The 17,363-nt window shown below is 41.1% G+C and overlaps 1 protein-coding gene across 1 annotated transcript; it reads right to left on the bottom strand.

Annotated features, from left to right (window-relative positions):
• Positions 1-224: 224 nt before the first annotated feature.
• Positions 225-17,175, bottom strand: LOC149298060 (sacsin-like). Its single transcript, XM_089487912.1, has 5 exons — positions 17,067-17,175; positions 16,612-16,751; positions 15,487-16,332; positions 538-653; positions 225-240 (listed from the first exon to the last, which is right to left on the bottom strand). The coding sequence occupies exons 1-5, from the start codon at positions 17,173-17,175 to the stop codon at positions 225-227; spliced, it is 1,227 nt and encodes a 408-aa protein (XP_089344038.1).
• Between the last annotated feature and the right edge of the window lie 188 nt (positions 17,176-17,363).

The raw sequence follows: 17,363 nt of genomic DNA, 5'->3' as shown, positions 1-17,363 counted from the left end.
AATACAATCTTGATTATGTTTGAAATAGAAATTAAACATTAACAGAAAAGCAAATACAAAAGCATCCTGAGGGTTCACAGAATAAAGATTAGGATCAAAGGAACTGTGCAGAACTGGCAGTTACCAAAACAGTCTATATCTGTCCAATGGACCCAGAAAATATAGGCGCTTAAAGGAAAAGGCATAAAATCCCATGCAAAGCTTTAAAAAGGCAGACATAAGAGTCAGATGATATTGCAGCTGCATGAGAATACAGAATCATCATACAGGACACCGGAAATTCAGAATACGCACAATATACAGACTTCTCTCTGATTTAGGAGAACTTGTGGCTGCGTAATATACAGTTACAAAAAAACAACACTAGCGGCACGAGCTGCAATTTACTTATTACTTAAGTTTAGTTACGTGTGAATACACGTAACTACTATGAATACACGTATTAGGATAAACACGATATGGTAGCCTGCAATAAACAATTAAGTAATTATATAAAAACACTGGGTATGCGCAAACACACGATAGATTTCTTTTTACCAAAGCTCCACAGTTGTCCATTGTTCGCAGCTTGATTGTCTAATGCAGCTGCGATCCACACGCGTGTCCTTTTGAATGGGCAACGTCTTCACTTCTGTCTCCAAAGAAGCATCATCCTGCAGGACAATGTGAGCAAACAGATAAGGTAAAGAGCTGTGGGACGAGCGAGATATGGAACTGGGACCCCACCCCGCGGGCTAATAAAATATAGATGCTCTGGCTACCTTATCAGGGGTGCTCAGGCTGGACCCGGCATTTCTTTCCTTACCACCAAATGAATGACCGAGCGCAGTTATCTAGGTAAAGACAGCCAACTCCCCTTTCTTAGTGCTGATGTGCAAAAAAAGAGGAGAAATTCCCTCTTCATTACCAGCATGGCCAATACGAAGAAGCACATGTTACCAAGTGAAATCTCACTTATCTAGCCCAAAAGGGTGAATAAGTCCATCCCTTTGAGTCATATAAGGCTGTACCATTGCCGTGTTTATATTATATATATATATATATATATATATATATATATATATATATATATATACACACACACATATATATATATACACAAACATATATATATATATACACAAACATATAACATCATAGCAATGTTGTCTCAATCACCACTCAGCGTTCCTGGATTCTTTGCAAATCTTATAACAATATTTATGGAATGGCGACAGCAAAGGAAGATGAACGTAACGCGACAAAACTGAATTTATGCTAAACTGCGTGTGGGTATAGAGGGACTCAACTACCGGAGAAGTTGGAAGCGGTGTGTAGCAGCACCTTGTGTTATAGAAAGTGCTAACAGTAGGATACAGCTCGGCGAGCAAATATCTAGCAGAGATGTTACTTGGGTCTGATCATTCCCATTACATCCGGAGGCCGTTGGGGTAGAGCGGTATACTTGGTGGAGGTGTATTCCTGCTTCTGTAAGGGTTCAATTCCTGAAACCCAACTGCAGTTTTCATTCATTGACAATCAAACATTCCGAAAGACATAGGGTTTGCATTTCAAACCATATTCATAATAAAATGCAACATTTAGCAGCACTAAAATATAGAAAAGAGTGAAAACCTTGGGGGCTAAAAAAAAAAAAAAAAAATGTCTTTAACCCCTTAACGACCTTTGCCGGTTCAGGACCGTCATGGAAAAACGGTCGCTTAACGACCTTTGACGGTCCTGAACCGTCAAAAAATTAAATAAGCTTAGAAAGTGATCAACGATCGCTTTCTTCGCTTAAACGGCGTTACTGTAATGCCTCGATGTCGAGGCATTCAGCAAGGCCGAGATCGGCATCGGGGGCCATGTCTGGCCCCTCCCCGGGGCGTCAACAGCCGCCATACATTGTATGGCGGCGGACGCCTGTTTTAAAAGCGTTTAGATCGCCTCCTAAACTTAAATGGTGTCGCTGGAATGCCTCGATCAGGAGGCATCCAGCGACACCAAACACTTACCTCTTGATGGGCTGTGACCGCTCCAGAGAGCGGTCACAGCCGCAGCTGCCGGTGATCTTCGCCATCAACAAGATGGTGGCGGCCCGGGAAAAAAAAACAATAAAGAAGAAAGAGTTCGCTAGACGGTCTCCAGACCCTCTAGAGAACTCTGGCTCCACTTGCAGGTTGAATACAGGTACTGCATTCAACCATACAATTCAATGGAGCCCAGCTTTCTAATCACTATGTGATTAGTAAAATATTAAAAAAATAAAAAAATGGGAAAAAAACAAATGTGCTAACATTTAAAAATAATTATGCAGTGATGTCACTAGATGAACCATCCAGTACCAGCAAAATGTGTAAAAAAAATATAAAAAAAAGTAATAAAAAAATAAAGTTTATTATTTTGAGCAAGTGCTAAGATTTCTCAAAAATATCAACAAAGAGTTAAAATAAAAGCACTTCAAATACCCAAGGGGTGTCTAATATATAAAAAAAAAAAATGGCTGATGGGGTAAATTGGAGTGGCTGAGCTCAAAGATAGGTACAGACTGACCAAAATGGAGAAAAAAAGCGCACTTCCCAAATGTGGCATTTTAAATCTCAAACAACACGACAAACCCATGCATGTCGGGTATCACTGCACTCAGGAGATGTTCCTGAACACACATTGGGGTGTTGTTTGACAGTGGCATATACCAGGACCTGTATATCTATAACTAAAGTACAATTTGTGTGAAAAAAATAAAAAAAAATTACTATTACAAAGTTTGACAAAGTGTAGTTGTATAATTGGTGCATGGAAAGGGTTCAAATAACAGCATCTGGAATACCCTGGGGTGTCTAGTTTTCAAAAATATATGGTTTGAATGGGTTAAATTGAGTTAACCGGCTTCAAAGATGTTCCAAAGAGGAGATGGAGGCAGACTGACCAGATTTGTTAAAAAAAGATTTGGAAATCATAAAACGCTGCTTGTACTTATTGCCCTATAACTTACAAAAAACAGCAAAAAACCATAAAAACATTGGGTATTTCTAAACTCAGGACAAGTAGTAGAATCTATTTAGCTAGTTTTTTTACTTGCTTTTTTAGGTGAGTAAAAGATTTTTCAAATAAAAGTCATAAAATTTGTTGTTTTTTTTCAATTTTTCACCATGTTTTTTTTATTTTTTTTATAGTAAATAAGATGATACGATCAAAATAATGGTATCTGAAGAAAGCCCATCTTGTCCTGAAAAAAACAATATATAACTTATGTGGGTACACTAAATGGGTGAGGAGAAAATTACAGCTGAACACAAGCACCACAAAAGTATTAAAACAGCCTCGGTCCCACAGGGTACAAAAAGAAAAAACGAGCCCGGTCCTTAAGGGGTTAAATGTTTCCGACTGCCCAAGAAAAAAAAACAAAAACAAAAAACGATATTCTGTAACAACCCCATCGCACAGTAATACCCCCCTTACAGAAGCTCTTCTCATGCAGTGAAGGACAAAAATACTCTAACATTCAAACAACAAGAAGTATATATATATAAAAAAAATACGATATTAAATATGTGATGATGAAAACTACCCCACAATATCTAAAGTTATTTGTCAAAAAACTCATTTGGATATCGTTCATACATTCTGCGTGATTGCGTTAAGATGAGTAAACTATTATCAAACTGCAAATGAAGCACGTTCCCTGCCCTATGTCTAATCGTCCCGCTAAACCAAACATCAAAGCCATCAAGAAATAATTGGGAAGATGGAAGAACTCGCAACCCCCCCCCCCCCCATAGAATCTGATGGCAGATAAGAAGCGTTCTCCCATCTGTTCCTTCCTTGTGGCACGGGGCAGGATTAACCTGCAGGAATATTGTGGTCGGCGTTAAAACAAAATCAAGTACCACAGCTACATTAATCGAGTCGATTAACCCTCTGAGGGAATGGGGGTTAGTAGCTTTCACACTAGCCTGTGTGACTCCCGCATTTGTTCTGTTTCACCGAAACCCAGCCTCCCTGGTGGCATCTAATTATGGTGTTGAAATATCGGAAATCCCTGCCAGAATATAACGAAGGGGATATTTAAAGAGGCTGCCACACCAACCTTTTCACGTGGATCATTGAAGCAAAGTATGTTTGTGTCACTGATGTTCTGCTTTAACAATGCTACACCTTTGTTAATGCAGGGACTTCCTCCTTCTCTGGCCCCCAGTGCTCTTCCCTTTAAGCCCGAGACCAGCAACCCTATTTAGTCAGCAAAGTAACCTGCTACACCGCACGGAGCGCCAGCACCTAACACCAGAGCCTAAGGGACGAAACACAGGGTGACTTGGAATCGGTCTTGTTACCATAGTAACCACCTGAATGGAACATTTCACTGGCTACTAAGGGGATTTTCAAACGGCCAGAATCACCACATAACCCCAACAGCATTGCTCATACTCGTCAGCTGTCCTGATCTTTAACAAGACTTGTCATGTGACACTGCGGCCTATTGCTTATCCAAACCAGCATGGGATTTATTAGACTCATGTCCATTAACGACAAAATTTACAGGCACTTACCTGCTCATCAGAGCCAAAAACATCCCAGGGCTCCCTAATGTGGCATCGAGCAGGCTGACCAACAGGCATAAAGATATTGCATGGATGGCCATTCAGGGAGGCCCCCCTAAGGACATTTATGCATGCCAGGGGGCTGTGCAGACGCTGCCCACAGTGCATTGTGGAGAAGAAACTGCCCTCCACTTGTTCTGGCAGCGCCCGCTGGCACAGGCTTTGTTCAGAGCCCTGGAGTTGGAACTCAAGGATTATCGAGAGAAAGTTCCTGTCCTACCACTCTGTACTTTATAGACTTTTTCCAGAAACACACACTGACAGCGCCATTGACGATGCTTGGTGCCTCATGTGCTGTGTAAAGGACGCTCTATGGTGTCGCAGAGGGAGCAGGTCACAGTCCGTGACTGCCGCACGCTTATCCACAGCCTGCTGAGAGACTGCTCTCTGAAGGACAGTCTATTGGCTGAGGACTGGCCCTATCACCCTCATCCACCCCGGTCATTCCATTTCTCCAGGCTGTTTCCACTGAAGTGCCATGTCTGGAATTGGAACTGTACACCGCTTTTACCGTATATTACTGAGCTTTCCGTTACTTTAGTTGTACTGTAACGTGTATTGCCCTGCGTCGCAGTACTGCTTATCGACTTTCCGATTAACGTACTATCGTCAAAACAGGCATTTTTCAGTAAGAATTCGGAGCTGTTAGAAGAGGGGGACAGAGCGAAGAAAGAGCAAGGCCTGGGAGGTACACAAAAAAGGTACCAAGTCCCGCTGGCTGTGCCAACAAACCAGCATTTAATCTGCGGCACTTATACCCACAACACAGGGGCCTCACCTAGAACATTGTGTGGGAGCTCAGTATGTCGTTTGGAGGAAAGGAGAGATGTGATTGAAGCAAAGGGATTTCATTAAGTGCAGGGGGAAAACTCATTTCAAAGGAGCAGAACTGTAAGAACAAGAAATCAGTCTGAAACTGGTGGCTCAAAGGCTTAGATGCAATAAGTTGTACTTTACTGTGGATACATGGAGCAGCGTCACAGCAGAAGTGGTAGAGGCTAAAACTGTGAGGGGGCATGGGTGGGACAGACATCCTAATAAAGCCAAGACCAGGAACTGATTAAACGCAGTCTCTCTACATCGGCGAAAACAGGCAGCCCACACGTGCCGTAAAGCCTACGTTTCTGTGCTTGTATTACCGGGAGGTAATGTCAGGGGGTCGGGCGGAAGGAGAGCGGAAACTCTTGCGCTGACCCCGCAATACTCCGCTATAAAACCATTCAAACGCAACTACCGCCGAGTGACGCGCGGAGAACCGAAACACACCACAAGGTTACATATATGCCAACCACTAGACAACAGCCCGTACGTATCACGGTTCATTAACACCAGCCGGTATAGTTCTAGTCACCGAGTGCCACAGCCCATAACACACGTCGCTTAGTTACCGAGCTTCTAAAGCACTATTCGGGTTTCATTTCTTGCACGTTTTCTGTTCAGCGCTGTAGCCACTTCCTGTAGACCTTGCCCACCACGAAACTGACAGGCTCATTACCCAATCACAGTATAGCAACGCAGCGCGGAAATGACCCTTACAAAAATCACAACAGCCGGGCACCACAGCAGAGTTCGCAGTAACTTCGCATACTCACCGCGGAGGAATCGAGGCGCTTAGTGTCTAAGAAACTGCCGCATCCCTGAGCCGGCCGTCTAATGCCGCCTCTTCCGCCCGAGACGGCACAAACCTGACGGCTTAGTTCCTTTATTGCACAATACGTACACTAGATTCAAACACAGACTGTCTGTTTCAAAGTACGTCAGTCCTCCTGGCTGCCTTAAACTCAATTCACATAAAATCCGCCATTAAAGGCGTAAATCCTCAGAAGCCTGGCGGCCGGAGCGCGGTACCTGAGAGATTCTCTTACCCGTCGGCTTGGGGTCCCCTGCTGTTGGTTGTGCAAAATCACTTCGCCACTCACACTTTGTACACTTCATTTTTTTCCTTCACAGGCCTATCCTGAGGCTGCCTGGGGGCGCTGGGTACGCATCACTTGATATTTGGATCACAGATAAAGAAGCGAAACTTCCATCACCCGGTGTTGAGCGCTGCTTTATCACACACACACACACATATATATATATATATATATAAAAACTCAATATACATAGCTGGCTGCGGGTATATATATACATGTATACACACACACTCTCTCCCCTCCCCAACCATGTGGTTGTGGGGCCAGGTTAAGGTCAGGAGTTACATAAAAAAAAAGGGTAGAAGTTTCTAGCTGCGCTTGCGCCGCTTAGTTGGCCGCGCGTTTTGCGCTCGAGGGTGTCTTGAGCTGCTTAGTTTACCGTGCTTTTGATTGCCTTGCATTTGAGGGGGTCACGTGCTGCACAAAGGGCGGGAATTCTCCCTGTAAATAGCACCTGTGTGCATCAGCGTAGCGGGAGAGCCAAGGGTAAGAAGATGGAGGAACTTCTTCTAAGGCAGGGGTCCTCAAACTTTTTAAACAGGGGGCCAGTTCACGGTCCCTCAGACCGTTGGAGGGCCGGACTATAGGGGCTGGCAGTATGTTCCCCCACAGGCATACAGCCTCCAGCCATACAGTATGGCTGGAGGCTGGAGGATCGGTGGTCAGAACACCGAAGGGACGCGCCGCTGGTAAACACTTATCTCCAGCGCGCGTCCTTGCTTCTTTTCTTCTTCGCTTCGCTTCTTCTCCGCTCCTCGGCGCTCGGTTGCCATGGGTGCACGCATGGGACGTCAGTGACGTCGCTGCGTGCGCCTGCTCCCGGCGGTCCCCTCGTTTTTAAAGTAAACGCGTGCCGCAGGGACTTCACAGAGGCATCCTTGTGTTCCGAAAGCATCTTTCGGAACACATGGATGTCCTGAGGCAAAAACACCTGGCGGGCCGCATGTGGCCCGCGGGCCGTAGTTTGAGGACCCCAGTTCTAAGGTGTGTGCCCCCCACCCGTCCCCTACATAAATTCCACAGGTTTCCAGCCTGGCCCAAAAAGTTTTTTTGCCCATAAATTGTGCATCAACACTTCTATTCACCCAGGTATTAACCACCTGAATGAGTCATCGAGGATTTCAAGGGGTTAAAATCCAATAAAGAATTTACATTACAGTATGGATACATAGGGTCCACTCCCTTGTATAAAACATATGTATTTCCAGCCAGGCCCAAAAGGTGATTGCCTACAAATAGGGTGCGAAGTATGCTTTCAGCCAGGCATTAACCATTTTGAGTAAGTAAGAATTTCAAGGTGTGGAAATCGATTGAGCCACTCACTTCAGACACTTCTTGTATGTTTATGGAGGTGCCTCAGGAATCTCCTTGTGAGCAGCTATATAGCCTGAAACCGTAAAAAGGACCAATTAGACCTGTTAAACCAGGGCTTGGCAAAGCCCGGGTACCAGGTCACCATGGCAACTAGAAACCACTTCCTGGAGCTCAGGGTTTTGCAGGGCTGTCATCATGAATTCGGCACCCTTTGCTTTCCTGTACGGGCGTGGTGAGTCAAGTGCCGTGCATTACATGACCCGCTGGGACCGTCATGGCACCTGCTACACCACGCCCCGTAGGAAAGCATAAAGTACCCGATATGTCTGTTACTGTATAGTGTTATAGTGTGTAACTGTATGTTAGTGTACGGCAAGGCTCGACAAACCCCAGGCTCCAGGAAAATAAAACCATGATCGAGGAAGAAATAAAAAACCTGGCTACTAGATCCAAACCAAATTTCTCAACCCCCTTCGTTAAATGATTATTTGGAGGGAAAATGTGCATAAGTGAAAGCATTATAACTATAGTTTAGGCAAAAATTCGATTCATATGGCTAGTCAATGAAAATCTTTGGTCAACTTAAACCAGGCAGCTGTGGTACAATTGGAGAGCGGAGAATCATCAATTCCAGGTCAGCAAAAGTTGCTTATTGTGCATCCCACTTAATAAGATAACAACACGATGTTTACACACAACACTTTTAAATCACTACACACATTTGCCCTTACACCTTCGATGTAAACGTTGCCATAACTACCCGGCGCTCAGACTATACGTCAGAGACTCGGACGTATTGGTGACATCATGCACATGCGCTCTCGGGAGTTAGACACGCCGAGTTTGGACACCTTGAGCACTACAGGTGTGGTAAGTCCGGTTAATTCTATTACTTGATGGTATATAGTATAAATACGATTTGCATTTCTTTTCTGTCATGTCCTGATGAAAGTCTACAAATAAAAAAAGACTGAAACGTTGACCAGAAGATTGGGGTTTTCGTGTGATCATTTATAGAAGCCCCAGGAGTGCCGGTAACTATTATTGGAATTTGTATATATATATATATATATATATATATATATATATTTATATTAATATTGTTATTGAATTTTGTCCAATTTTGGTGTGTTACTTTTAATAATAAGTGTGGGGGTCATCTTCGGTTTTGGTTTCGGCCAAGTGAATGCAAAATATTCGGTTTCGGTCCAGAATTTTCATTTTGTGAATCCCTACTATGTACTAAGCCAGACACTGAAGCGGTAGGCCTACACCACATCAATGTTTGGCTTAGTATATAGTGATAAGGGTTATGCTGCATTATTGCCAATGTCTGACTCAATGTATAGTGATAGGGATTATGCTGTACCACCGTCAGTGTTTGCCTTGGTATATAGTGATAGGTGTTATGCTGTACCACCGTTAGCATCGGCCCAAGACATTGCGCTGCCTGTGGCGAAGTGTGAAATGCCGCCCCCCCCCCCCCCCCTCGTGCGTGAGCGCTGACATGATGCCTGACGTAACGCGCTCTCAGGGAAACGAATGCTGCCACGCGAGTGCTGACCTCCAATCACGGAGGAAAAGATGCTCTGTGCAGCGTGCATTAGGTCCGCAGACTGCAGACAATAATAGCTTGCTGCTGTCTGCAGCGTCCTAAAGCATTTCTTGGGGCGGCAAAGTGCCATCTCTTCAAAAGTGCCATCTGGGGCAATTGCCCCACTCTGCTCCATAGTAGGGCCAGCCCTGACCACCGTCAATGTTTGCCTCAGTATATAGTGATAGGTGTTATGCTGTACCACCGTCAATGTCTGTGCCAGTATATAACGATAGAAGCTATGCAGTTTTAAAGTGTGTGTATGCGGGGGGTGCCACATACAGGATCCACCCCAGGGGCCAAATACTCTAGGTAGGCCCCTGGGGTAGGCACACCGAAAATAAAGGGTTACATGACATAATACGCTATACAAACACAGTTTTAAAATATATATATATTTTCACAAGTATGCCAGACTTCTGTGGGAGACTTCCATTTAATCTCTGAACAGTAACCATCAGTCCCAAAAGGGTATTTGTATACTCTTGGGTTCCCAACATATGAGAAAGAATTTGTCATAAAATAGCAAAAGTATGGGGCTCAACCATACTTTATTATAAATAAAGAAAGTAAAATTAAGTAGGCAAATTACAGACTTTTGTTTAGTTTTAGATTTTTATTAATACTGGCAAATTACATTTGGTCATCTGTAAGATAAAACATAATGATATATGAAAATAAATGCCATTTTAAATTGTGCAGCTAATATTAAACATAATTGGTTAGGTACAAAGATAGCTATAAATATATTTTATGTAAGCAGAATATTTTTCTACATTTATTAGAGTATATGGTTTGCATTTATGTTCCAAATACCAATTTACTTGGTAAAAAAGTAGCCTTTTCCAAATTTGTTGGAAGCAGGTTTGACTTATATTCAAGGAAAATGACATGTATGTATATATATATATATATATATATATATATCTCATGAAGCACAAATTGCAATCAAATCAATTCAAATCATTCTTTGTGTTTTTATGTTATGGAAATATGTATTAATATTTTGAAATAAATGTAATTGTTTGCATTAGATTTTAACAGATAATGAAGCTAAAATATTTTTCAAATAATTTTCAAATGAAAGATTATAAAGCTTTTCCAATCAACGAATATAAGTCTTTATTTTCTGCAGAATAACCGTGGCAAGCTCAATGACCTCCGCCTCCTTTCCTGATGGCATACTATCATTAGGAATGCCAGGCCACTCGTGAAAATTTGGATACTGGGTTTTCTGCTCGTCTACTCCCTTTTTTTGCATCTGTAAAACAGTTTTGCTAATGCTGTGAAGACTGCTACAGTAAGTGGACACAACGTCTGCTAAAATTCCAATGCTGCTGTTTTCACGTGTTTCAATTTTTCCATGTTTCATATATTGTGCTGCAAATAAAGCTTTCTTTACAGCTTGATGCGCTTTATAAAACACCCATTCAGTATGGTGATGCCCAACATCATGTTCTGCAGCTCTGAGATCACACTCAGCTTGCTTCAACCATCTTTGAGCTTCTTGCCTATTAGGCTGGGTACTGCTTTTGTAGTATTCCCAGAAGTTGTACTCACGTTTGGTCCTCTGTGAAAATTTTTGTCGGTGTGTCCTGTGGGCCGAAGCTTCTCTGTCCCACTTTGCCCACCACCCTGAAAAGCCACTGGAAAAGTTGGGTTGGTAAGCCGCTGAAGCTCCGCTGCTCATTTTTTTGCCTCCTTTAATTTCTTGGATTTTCTGCTGCAGGTACTTGCAAATTTCGTTGGAAAGTTCCTTTTGCTCAATGTTCTTATCTGGGTGATATTTAAGATAAAGACGTCTGATGGCTTTTTTTTGTTCATCCTCGGGCAGGTGCCGTATTTGTTGCAGGCACGTGTCAATCTCTTTTTTAATCTCTTCCAAGGATGCGTCATACCATTTATCATTATTTGCTTCTTGTTGGCTTGGATTCTCAACCAATACCAGTGCTGTACTATTGTGACTATGGTTTCTTTTGAATTGATACAAATCAAATATGCTAACATCGACAAAGTAATCTTCGCCAAGCTTGATGCGGTACATTTTTAATTCACAGTCATCATATTCTTTGGGTTCCAGTTCATCTATTATTATTGCATATTGGTAACAGCCTGCTTCTGAGGAATGCATGTAACCCACATAGTCACCCACTTTGAAACTATTCAAAATGCTCATATCTAAAGCATCATACCATTCAGTAGGAACTTGTTCTCCTGGGTTTGGAAAATAACTTTCATATTGTTCAGTATTGTTATTCCATATATGGTTTTCCTTAAGGACAGCAACTATTTCATCTGGATTCTCACAATTTAATATTTCCATAAAAATTGTTATTGATCTTTGTGTAAACATGTAATCCATTAGACTGTTAAGTTCTCGAGCAAGGTAAGAGAGTACACGAATTTGTGATGTCCTGCAGGTTACAGAATCATGATCAATGTAGATTGTACATTTCTTTTCACTATTTTGGGGGATAAAAACAGGTTTACGCAAATGTGTTCCTTCCAATGGCTTTCGTTCATAAATAAGCTGAGTGGTAAGTTTACAACAGCATATTACATCTATGTTTATAAATATAGTGCTAATCTTTGTAGATTCCACATTTTCTGGCAGTTTTCCATCCAACTGACTCCGCAAAAGAGAAACAAGAGCCTTGTGAAACACTGGGGAAACAAAAAGATCCTTTAACTGTTTCTTAACTGGACAGCTTTCTCCAAACGTGCAAAAGTCTTCCGAGCTAACGTTGATAGTTTCTACTGTAATCGCTGAAAGTAATTTAGGACGCATATCCACTGGTAAACATTTGATACGCTGCTCCTGTTTGTCTAGGTCAGGGGTGCCAAATTCCATGTGCTGAAAGCTAAAAAACATAAATGTATTGCTTACTTGGCATGTTAACTTGTGAGATGGGCAGTTGTTAAATACAAGGGTGGAAGAATCATATAGCTTTCCATCAGTAGCTAGAAGATAGAGTGTCTCGATATTTTGGAGGTCTTTTGTTTTTCCCTCTTCTAGGAGATGAAAAAGATTCTTTGTAGCAGCCCAAACAGTTTTTTTCAGGTTACCATGTAGGCTTTCCTTGTGCGTAGTATCTTCAAAGATTGTTGAAAGCACCTGTGCATAGTGAAAAGCAGTAGCCTCAGCCTGTACGCCGATCCTCTCAAAGAGATTATAAAAGCCTGCAAGGGATGGAGGCAACTTGAACAGGTAAGGTCGGAAATGGTGTTCATTTGAGAGATTTAAAACAACCTTTGATGGTTCTGACAAGTCTTTGTCATCTACCAAAATGAAGGGCACATCAGCAAGCATGCTAGCATCAAAAGAGTCATTGACCTGTAGGAAAGCATAAGATTGTTGGAGGACATGCCTTCTCGTTTCTTGTAACGGAAAGCTTTCACATGAAGCTCTGCAAACATTTTTAATATTCTGAACCACTAGGTCCACTGGAGGCTTGAAGACAACGCCACATTTAGCTAAAACGTTCTTCTCTTCAGGTTGAAGGTGTTTTTGAGGATTTATCAAGGCAGTTGAAGTCCAGGTTAATTTTTCATATGGTTTATTTAAATTCAGCAATGACCCTTTAAGTGCAACTGTGGTGGTATTCTTTGAATATGGAGGAAGAAAGCTCTTTAACTTGTCGTCAACATCCATTGGGAAAATGAATTTGATTCTTCCCAGTCTATTTGTAAAATCAGTGCTAAGTTCCTCTGCATTCATAGATAACAAGTAATTAAACAGACTTGTCACCTTTAAAATCAGTGAGTTTAATGAGCAGTTACCTTTTGAATCCATTTCAATTTTGGTTGCCGTTGTAATGATGTCTTCTTCTGTAAGCTTGTGCTTCATGCCAAGGTCCAGTAACAAAGAATGAAACTGAAATGCATATCCATGTTTTTGGAACTTCTCAATTAACTTTTCAGGGATAAATCTTGACTCAAATCCCAAAATAGAGAATAATTTAGATTGATGGTCATAAAATTGTGAGATCTGACAAAGTGTGCCTTGTCTGTTTTTTATTACCTTTAGTGGTTTTAGAGCATTTGTAACGAATGGTTTTGTTTTAATGTATTCTGGACAGTGTTGTATTTTTATAATTAGTTTTAAAACTTGCAGGTATTCCTCTTCATGGATGGATGGCAAGTGGAGGAGAATAAATTCAGTTAAAAATTTTACTTCATTGAGTAAAGGGATGTGCATGAATGTAGATAAGTCTTTATTGAACAAATTATTCTTAAGGAAAATTGCTTTTGGATCTAGCTCAAAAAGTCTTTTGAACTCCACCAGATTCATGCTGTCAAGAATAAAGATCTTTTGATACATATTTAAACACTGCCTTTTCCCTTGGAAGTTCTCAAATAAAGGTAAAGCTTGAAGTTTGTGTAAAAAGTCCTTCTTGTTGTCTGACACTTTTAAACCTTTTAAGAAAAAACTCAGAATATTGAAAACTTCAAGGTCATTAAGTACATTCCAATCAAGATCTCTTTTTTTCGAATATAGTTGCTCCAGTACTAAATAAGCATCTTCTGTATTCAGGCAGTAAGGTGAGATAAAAGAAATGAGTTCCGAGGATATCATGGAATAATTTAATTTGGGGAATCCCATTTTAAAAAGCGATGGAGTTATATCAGAATGGTCACATAAAGTACTTTTGAGATTCACAAGAGGAAGAAGCTCTGTTCTGTTGCCGTGCTTTTGATTATAAGCTGGTAGAATGGCCCAGTCATTAAATAAAGAAAGAATTTCTTTAAATGTTTTTATAGACTCTTCCTTTTTGGCTTCGCTCAGTATCGCACTTTCAAAGAACATCCATAGTGTTTTAAACCAGTCTTTGTCACCGTCAGGCAGTGTGGGCCATGCCCCAGAATTTCCAGGAGAGATGTGATATGTCTCATTTAGATGTTGTTTTATGAAACGTTCAGCATCTTGGATACTTAACAGTTTTAGGAATCCACATTCTATTAGTTTATCGATGTACCTTGTGCAGTGCTTTGCAAATAGGTGTTTGCATCTTGGGAACAGCAGACTGAATTGTGAATAATATTTCTTTTTATCTCTGTCAAATATTTGTAGAATGCCGTCCTTAGTTACCAAGAGGGGTGCACCTTGCAGATCAACTGTTGGTTTATGGCTAAAGCCTACTCTACAGCAATACTCAAAAAGTATTTTGCAATTTTCTTCTGTTTTGAGGAGGGTTTCGGCAACATGCATGGGTAGGCTTTTTCCTTTTGAATGTAGTGGGACTTTTCTTAGGAAATTACACAATGTTTTAGGGCTTAGTTCCAGAACCTGTACACCAGCAGCTCTGAGCTCTGAAAATATGGATGCGGAGTTGCTATTATATGCCAGCTTCATGTTGATTAAATTTAAAACAATGATCAGGTTCTTATTTTCAGTCATTCCTTTAGAGTCATTTAGAAAATGTGGCTCTTGCGTGATGACCCCATGACCAATGTTTGACCACTCCACATGTACTGTCATCTGGTCATATTCACGTTTGAAGTAGGTTTGTGCCTTTGTTATCTGCACCCTGTATACTGGAATAAGCTTTTCTTGTTTTTCCACGATAGTCCTGTAAACCTGGTGTACCATAGCTTGCCACAAAGTGGGAACACTTTTTGTAACCCTAGGAAAGTAACTCATAAAATCATTTAAAAAATGAATTTCAAATGAGGAAAGTATTTTAAAAACAAGCGTTTCTCTTCCTTTAGTCATGTATTTTCTAAGGCATCTGAGAAGGTTTACATACACGGGGGGTATGATACTCGAAAGTAGAAACTTATTCCATTTGGTCTTTGGACTTTCGCCATCCTCCTTGCAGATGTCTCTACGTGCAGAATCCACTAGAAAGTTTCCACTGATGTGCACAGGGAGTCCCGTCTCCATAGGAAGTGGCAAAGTACAGAACGCCCTACCTTTAATTGAATGATTGAGCCTTACAGCCACAGCACCGTGTGGGACAACAATTTCATCCAAGCTCTCATAAATGCTTTGTAGATCAGCAACCATATTTTCTCCGTCAATACCAATTTCTTTAGCAATAAGCCAATGTGTTGGCTCCTTGGAACCACATACTATTTTTACCTCATAAGATACGCTGAGCGGAATAGCGTCAAACACGTGTTTGTAATCCTTGCCAAGATGGGATAGTTTTTGTTGAAAAGTAGAAATGTCGTCTTCAGAAGAAGGGTCTATTTCAGATGAAATAGAAAGTATTTCCTCCATGTCCCCTGTGTGTGAAATTTCAGAGAAAGTTATTTTTTTTATGTTATTCAAAAACAGTATCATGCTTTCTGCGTCGTCTTCTAATTCCCGGCACAATTCTCTGATGTCCTCTAAAGAGGTTGTGTGAGTAGCAATCCGGGATTTTCCTACTGTGTTTGCCATTCTGAGAGGCAAGCGAAAAATTGTTCCCTTGTCAAGGTCAAACATGCCAGGAAGAAAAGTATTATAAACATCTTTAAAAGTTTCCTTGAATTCGGGACCTAGCTTGAACATCCCCCCTGGACTGTCAGAATCAGCAGTTGACAAAAAGGTACAATTAGGGTCAAAGATACACATGAGGAGATCTTCAGTCACGAAAGAAGGGCAGTCAGTTATATGGTAAACAGCATTGAAACCAAGTCCAAATTTTCCAGTTTTGTCCAAACGATCTCCTTTGCCACCTATACCAAGCATCTGAATCCCATCAATATCTTTAGAGGAAAATGTCTTGTTGTTGTAAATGCACAGAGCCGGTCCTTGGAGTGGATTCCAATCTAACCCAAATGTACTCACTGCTTGGTGTGTCCTGCTATCCAGCACAAAGTGAATTTCTGTAGCCTCTGAATCATCAGCATTCTGAATAAGTTCCTTCAATATGTCTTTTTTTGCTGAGTATTCACTTATAATGTTCTTGATACGTGTGGTTAGGTCCTCCTTTGCTCCAAACTTTGAAACCCAAAGAGACAGATCAGACACTTTCATTCTTTGCAAGGTATGATGAATCTTTGTTTTTATCCCCAATTTTAAAGCCATACGACGTGAAATAAGATCGTGGCAATATTGGAAGTCTTTGTCGCAAGGAAGCCATGGGGTATCATTGAAGTAAATTTTATCAAGGTGCCGCAATACACTTTGTTGATCCGGTATAAACATTTTCTGGAAAGTTAAGCCACATGAATCGGCAGAGTCATTAATTAACATTCCACAATGAGTTATTATACTTACAGCCACCCTCATGTCATCACTAGGGAGGGGGTTTTTCTTATGTTTCATAGCCATCTTTTTCAGGGCAGTGGTATATGTCTTGACCGAAAATTCTTCGCTCAGCTCAACACAACTCCATAGGCTACTGAACTCTTCATACTCTTTTGGCAATTTATACAGATAAGGGGAAGCATCGAAAGGCAATTTTCGTGCAACAGAATCCAATGAAGCAAAATCATGATCAACATAAATGAAATGATTTTTGTCTATTTTCTTTCTTATGTGAGCTGCTTCATTTGGTTGTTTTTGTATCAGTTTATTTAAATACATGTAACAAGTTTTTGCAATCTGAAAACATCGTCTTTTGTCTATCAAGTTGGATATGCGGTAAATTTGCAGCAGTTGCGAAAGCACCATTTCAGAAGTAGGGGGCTGATCAAGGCCTAAAAAGGAGAAAACTGTGTCAGAGACCTTACTGGAATTCTCAATATGCTGTGGGCTGAGAACTGGTTTGATCATGCTGATAAGATCCTTGAACTTGTAATGGTAAACGTCTGTTGATTTCAACAGATCAATTTTTTGCATCTCATCACACCAACTTTCGGGAGACGTAGCAGGAAGAAAAGTTATGTTTCTGAACTCTTTCTGAGATACATTGCTCGTAGATTGGTGAAGTAGATCATTTAATAGGTCCAACACACAGCCTATCTGTTTTACTCCTGTGTTTCTATCATGTTTCCACACGTCCTTAATCCTGCAGGCTCTCTCCATTA

The sequence above is a fragment of the Sceloporus occidentalis genome, unplaced genomic scaffold (assembly GCF_023333645.1).
Source record: "Sceloporus occidentalis isolate IW3139 unplaced genomic scaffold, rSceOcc1.0.p SCAF_35, whole genome shotgun sequence".
NCBI lineage: Eukaryota > Metazoa > Chordata > Lepidosauria > Squamata > Phrynosomatidae > Sceloporus > Sceloporus occidentalis.
The sequence above is the reverse complement of the archived record's forward strand: the minus strand, read 5'-3'. Positions and strand labels throughout refer to the sequence as shown.